Source organism: Mustela lutreola, chromosome 3 (assembly GCF_030435805.1).
Source record: "Mustela lutreola isolate mMusLut2 chromosome 3, mMusLut2.pri, whole genome shotgun sequence".
Lineage (NCBI taxonomy): Eukaryota > Metazoa > Chordata > Mammalia > Carnivora > Mustelidae > Mustela > Mustela lutreola.
The window spans coordinates 154,625,432-154,632,068 of record NC_081292.1 but is presented as its reverse complement, the minus strand read 5'-3'; the positions used below and the strand labels follow the sequence as shown (position 1 = coordinate 154,632,068).

Below are 6,637 nucleotides of genomic sequence, written 5' to 3'. Positions count from 1 at the left end.
TCTTTTCTTTTCTAAGATTTTATTTATTTGACAGAAAAAGACTGTGAGAGATAGAGGGAGAGATCATTAGCAGGGGAGATGGGTAAAGGGAGAAGTAGGCTCTCCACTGGGCATGGAGGCCAACGCAGGGCTCAATCCCATGACCCAGAGATCATGACCTAGGCTAAAGAGAGATGTTTAACCGACTGAGCCACCCAGGCACACTGTTCTGAATTTTCTGAATAAACTTCAGAATCAGTTTGTCAATGCCCATGAAATGACTTGCTGAAAATTTGGGGGGACAGCACTGAATTTATTAATCAAGTTGGAAAGAACTAACCTCTTGACAATACTGAATATTCCTATCCATCAACATGAGATCTTTCTCCACTTATTTAATTCTTTGTTGATTTGTTGACCAGAATTTTAAAATTTTCCTCATATAAAGCTTATATGTATTTTGTTAGAATTATATCCAAATGTTTCTTTTGGAGAGTATTTCTTTTTGGAGATAATGTCAATGGCACTGAATTTTTTATTTTAAACTCCACGTTTTCATTTATACTAGAAAGCAACAGACTCTTGTATAATAATCTTATGTTCTGCAACCTTACTATAATCATGTATTAGCACCAGGAGGTTTTTTTGGTTCTTTCTGATTTTTTACATAGACAGCCATATCATCTGCAGATGAAGACAGTTTTATGTCTTTCTTAATCTACATACCTTTCCTTTTCTTTTTCTTTCAAATTTCAGCTTTATTAAGGTATAACTGGCATATCATTGTAAGATATTTAAAGGATACATCATGTCGATTTTGTATACATATATAGCATGAATCTGTAAATTTCCATGGAATATGTAGTGATGTTCTCTCTTTGGTTTCTGACGTTATTAATTTGTATCCTCTTATTTTCCTTAGTTAACCTTAGCTGGAAACTTAGTGATTTTATTGAACTTTTCGAAGAACTGGCTTTTAGTTTTATTTTTTCTGTTGATTTCATTGATTTCTGTTCTAATACTTCTGCTTACTTTGGACTTAATTTTCTCTTTTTTTCCTGGTTTCCTAAGGTGGAAACTTACTGAATTTAGATCTTTTTTTTTTCCTAACATAGGAATTCAATGCTATAATCTAAGCATTGCTTTGTTACTTCCCACAAATTTTGATTAAGCTGTATTTTCATAAAGTTTAAAATTTTTTAAAAGGTTTTTTTTTTAAAAGATTTTTATTTATTTATTTGACAGAGAGAGAGACAGTGAGAGAGGGAACACAAGTGGGGGACTGGGAGAGGGAGAAGCAGGATTTCCTGCAGTGCAGGGAGCCTGATGTGGCGCTCAATCCCAGAATCCTGGGATTATGATACGAGCTGCAGGCAGACGTTTAACAACGGAGCTACCCAGGCACCCCATAAAATATTTAAAACTTTTTTTGAGATTTCTTCTTCAACTTCTATGTTTAGAAGTATACTGCTTGATCTCCATGTATTTTAAGATTTTCTAGTTATCTTTTTGTGGTTGATTGCTAGGTTAATTCCATTGTGGTATCCAAGCAGACATTGTATTTCTATTTTAAAATTTGTTACTGTGTGTTTTATGTCCTAGAATGTGGTTTATCTTGGTGAATGCTCCATGTGAGTTTGAGAAAATATTCATTTTCCTGTTTTGGATAGAGTCTATATATGTTAATTATACCCTGTTGATTAAAAATGCTGCTGAGAATGTCCACAATAGCCAAACTATGGAAAGAAACTAGATGTCCATCAACAGATGAATGGATAAAGATGTCGTATATATACACAAAGGAATACTATGCACCAATCAAAAAAGTGAAATCTTACCATTTGCATTGACATACACGAAACTAGAGGGTATTATGCTGAGCGAAATGTCAATCAGAGAAAGGCAATTACCATATGATCTCCCTGATATTAGGAATTTGAGAGGCAACGTGAAGGGTTTGGCGGGGTAGTGAAGGAAAAAATGAAACAAGATGGGATCGGGAGGGAGACAAACCATAAGAGACTCTTAATCTCACAAAACAAACTCAGGGTTGCTAGGGGAAAGAGAGTTAGAGGGAGGGTGGTTGGGTTATGGACACTGGGGAGGGTATGTGCTATGATGAGTGCTGTGAAGTGTGTAAACCTGGCAATTTACAGACCTATACCCTTGGGGCTAAAAAAAATTATATGTTAATTAAAAATTAAAAATTAAAAAAAAATGTTGCTGAGTTCAAATATGTCCTTACTGATTTTCTGTCTGCTGGATCTATCCATTTTTGAGAGAGGAGTATGGAAGTCTCCAACTATGATAATGATTTAATTCTCTTTGCTTCATGCAGTTTGATGCTCTCTTGTTAGATGCACACATATTAAAAACTGTTATGTCTTCTTGAAGAATTGACCCCTTTATCATCATGTAATCCTCCTCTTTATCCTGTAGCTTTATTTACTTTGAAGTCTGCTTATAAGCATAATGCACATATATTTAAAATGAGTATCTTGTCGAAAACATACAGTTGGATTTTGTTTTTCTATCCGTTCTGATGATATCCTTTAACTGGTGCACTCAGACCACAGACATTCAACATAGCTACTAATACATTTGGATTACTATCTATTACATTTGTTACTATTTTCTATTTATTGCCCTTGTTCTCTGTTTTTTGTTTGTTTGTTTTTTTTAAATAGCCAAACAATAGTGTTTTATTGATAAAAGGCTACCCCTTAGTAAAACAATTATCTCTAAGTGAAAGTACGTTTTTAGATTTGGGCAGCAAAACAGAGGGGGGCCATAGACGTGAGAGGATATAGGTCTGCCCACCCAAATAGCCCTTATCATGTGACTAAGGGCTGGCCCTAGCAGTTCTTGCAAACTTGGCAGGCGGGGGCTGCAGCCACCACGCACAACTTTTAAATGGCTTTTATTTTTTTTTTTTTTTTTTAAAGATTTTATTTATTTATTTGACAGACAGAGATCACAAGTAGGCAGAGAAGCAGGCAGAGAGAGATGAGGAAGCAGGCTACCCGCTGAGCAGAGAGCCCGATGCGGGGCTCGATCCCATGACCCTGGGATCATGACCTGAGCCGAAGGCAGAGGCTTTAACCCACTGAGCCACCCAGGCGCCCCTTAAATGGCTTTTAAATGGCTACCTTTTAAATGGCTTTTCCTAGTGTACTTAATGCCAACGTAACCCAGATAGATGGCCTTACACGGAGGTGCTTTAAAGTCAAACACTTTACGTTTCCTCTTGATGGATCTTTATATGACTGTACCTGAACCTAAGGCTTCTTTATGCAACAATGAGAAGACAAAATTCTTGAGAACACCCGATTACTGTCTGTAGCCCGCCTCTGTGACTAACCCCTTTGGACCACATCACTTTATTTTGGCCCAAGCAAAAACTCTTCCCATCTTCAGGTGAAGCATTTTCTGCATCTCTGCCCCTCCTGTTAGAGCTAAATGAAAACACAGAGTCAACACCTGCTCCCTCCAGGTGTCCTTTCACCTGTCACTTTCTGGGGACCAGTTTCCTAGTGTCAGTAGAAATGCTGAAAGAAGCAAGCCCCAGAGCCCCTCAGTGCCCCTTGGAGGGAAGGGAGCGGCCAAGGCCACAGAGCACAGAAAACCGATTGGACTGGTAGCATTGATCAGTCCCACACTATGGCACAGATTTGAAATGTCTTTCAGTCTCACCCGACACAACAAAGGATGTGATGGTAGCTGAAAATGTACAAAAGTCTCCACACAGAAAAATGATTGCTCCTATCTGCCTTTCAGAAAACTATTAAAAATTTTAGAGAACCAGTTAAAAGAAAGCCAACTCGGCATTCAGGCATTATGGGGTCATGAGCCTCAGGGCCCAGGACAGGTCTGGGTTCAGAGGGCTACCCTCCAAAGGACCCCGATTCTCACTGCTGAGGCAGATCTTACAAGCCTATAGTTACAGAAAGCACATGAGAGTGCCATAGAAAAATATAAAAAAGGCTGGTTTCTAAATATATCATTTATTAATTTTCCTTAAAAAAGTTACTTTTCATGTTAGTTGAGTAAAAATCATTTATTGGCTCTGTGTGGGTAAGAATTGTTGCTGTAATATGAAAACTGGAGCTCACGGACACTCGCTGTCATAGCGGGGTATTACCAGTATCAGTGGGGAACACTACAAAACGTGGCTTGTGGTGTTTTCTGCAGAGCAGCTTAAAAAATTACCTAGCACCAGAAGCCAAAGACTTAAAATTTGACCCTGATTACCTGTTTTTAAAAGAGCTATTTAAGTATACACATACAATATTAGATAATAATTCTGTTTTACTTGGTAAAAAAGCAAATGTGCAGATGAATTAACAGTACTGAATTACAGCAGCAAAACTGGTTTTAGGTATTGTGCTCAAAGCAAAGTGAAGCAAGGGAGAAGTGCCATCCTGGTGACCTGGCAGGTGAGTGCCCTGAAGATGCCAGCTCACCTTTCCCCATCACTGGGTCCACATTGCTAGCACCCAGGCACAGGCTGGCTACATCCGGATGTTCTAGAAATGAAATCAAGAGTGCTCCTCAACAACTAGTCAGGCCAGCCAAATCAAAGAAATTCAATGTTAATTATATATAATGACTGATCCTGGAAATCAGCTCCAACATTAGTGGTTAGTCAAGGTGGAAGAAATATGAAAAATGCAAGGTTCACCTCACAAAATATAAAGTATAACATAACAACGAAATATAAATGTTAAAAGCACTTCATACAAAACAACACATCAAAAGCTTTAAAAAAAATTAAATTCTCAGGCACTGGTACTGTAAAATGTGGATGGGCACCCTTCCAATGATCTCTCGGAAACACGCAGCTGTAGAATTCATGTGGAATGTTTTCTCTATCTTGTAAAGCGTTTTCTCACACATGATGCCCATGGGCCCCGCTGTCGCCATCCCCACCCTGCATTTGCAGCTGCATCTGCGCCTGCATCCTGGCGATCATCTCCTGCATGCAGCAGAGCTCTGCTTCCTTCTCCAGCAGGATCTGGTCTTTATTCATGTCCTCGTTTTCCACTTTCCTGCTGCCTCTCTTGAGCCTCTCAGAGTGGAAGTTTTCATAGTGAAGGTCCTGAGTCACCTCCTGGAGATCCTGCATGTGGGTGATGAGCATCGTCCGCAGCTTCAGAAAGTCACTGTGCTCCGGGTTCTCCACCTCCACAATGCCCAACGGGTAGAGGCAGCCTCTGACCTTCTTGCCCTTGGCTTCAATCAACTGATTGGATCCAACCACAGAGAATGGGATACTGGCCTTGAGAAGTCTAGTCTGCTCTTTAAAGTCCTCATCTTCATCTGATTCTGCATCAGGTAAATGATAGATTTTGATGTTATGTTCTTCAATTTCATCCAGAATCCTCTTCTTCAAGTGCTCCCGTTCCTTCAGGGTGAGCGTGTCAGCTTTGGCAATGACAGGCACGATGTTCACCTCATTGTGTATTGCTTTCATAAATGCGACATCTAAAGGCTTAAGTCCGTGTCCAAAGGGCGAGATAAAGTAAAAGCAGCAGTGCACTCTATTATCAATGATGTGCCGTCTGTTCAAGCCACTCTCGTCATGCAGTTCAAACTGCTCATCGATGTAGGAGATGATGGTCTTAAAACAATCCCTGCAGTTGGTGGCGTCCCCATAGCCAGGCGCGTCCACCACTGTCAGGCGTAGCTTGACCCCTCGCTCCTCGATCTCCACAGTTGAAGCCTCAATCTGGACAGTTCTTTCAATTTTCTCTACAGCTCCGGGGATGATTCCGGGTAAAGGTCAGTGAGGAACAGGCTGTTTATGAGAGTTGATTTTCTAAGACCCGATTCACTGACCACCATTAGTGTGAACTCAAAACCCTTTTTCACTGATTTTCGGTGAACTTGATTGGGAAGATGTGCAAATCCGACATAGCCAGGAGTTTCTGGATTTATAAACTGAGTTGGCTGTTGCTTAGACATCTTCAGTGAAGTTTCCTTGATCGATCCCGCCGCAGACCCGCCCAGTGCCCAAGGGACGCTTGGGCTCCGCTCTGTCCCACCTGGTGCTCGGATCTTGTTCTCTGTTTTTATTGTCTTTCACTGTTTTCTGCCTCTTTTAACTGAATGTTTTACATAATTCTATTTTCTCTTTCTTAGCATATCAATTATTCTTTTGTTTTCCTTTTTTTACTGGTTACCCCTACAGTTTTCAATATACATTCACAACCAATTTACTTTCATGTAACAGTCTACAACTTTAGAAGTAATGTATCTCATCATAACAAAATAATCCTAATTTCTTCCCTCCATCTTTTATGCCATTGTTGTTATTCATTTTGCTTACATATAAGTACACAGAAGCACTTATTTCACATACATAGACACATACATAAGTACATATAACAATATATTGTTGTTATTATTTTGAACAAACTGCTATTAGATTAAAAAGAAAAATAAAAGTTCATATTTTATCTTCATTTTTCCTTCTTTCGTGCTCTTTCTTTCTTCACATAGATATGAATTTCTGAACTATATTATTTCCCTTCTCTGTAATGAATTCCTTTTAACATTTTTTGTAAGGCAGATCTATTGTCAACAAATTTCTTCAACTTCTGTTTGTCAATTTCTCCTTCAGGTCTTGAAGGTAATTTTACATGGTATAGAATTCTGC

At 39.2% G+C, this 6,637-nt stretch overlaps 1 protein-coding gene across 1 annotated transcript; it reads right to left on the bottom strand.

The window, feature by feature from the left end:
• Window positions 1-3,964: 3,964 nt before the first annotated feature.
• On the bottom strand, window positions 3,965-6,004 carry LOC131827186 (septin-2-like). Its single transcript, XM_059167264.1, is given in 2 exon segments — window positions 3,965-5,748; window positions 5,751-6,004. Coding segments are annotated over 2 exon segments (1,074 nt in total). The 5' UTR covers window positions 5,944-6,004; the 3' UTR covers window positions 3,965-4,867.
• Between the last annotated feature and the right edge of the window lie 633 nt (window positions 6,005-6,637).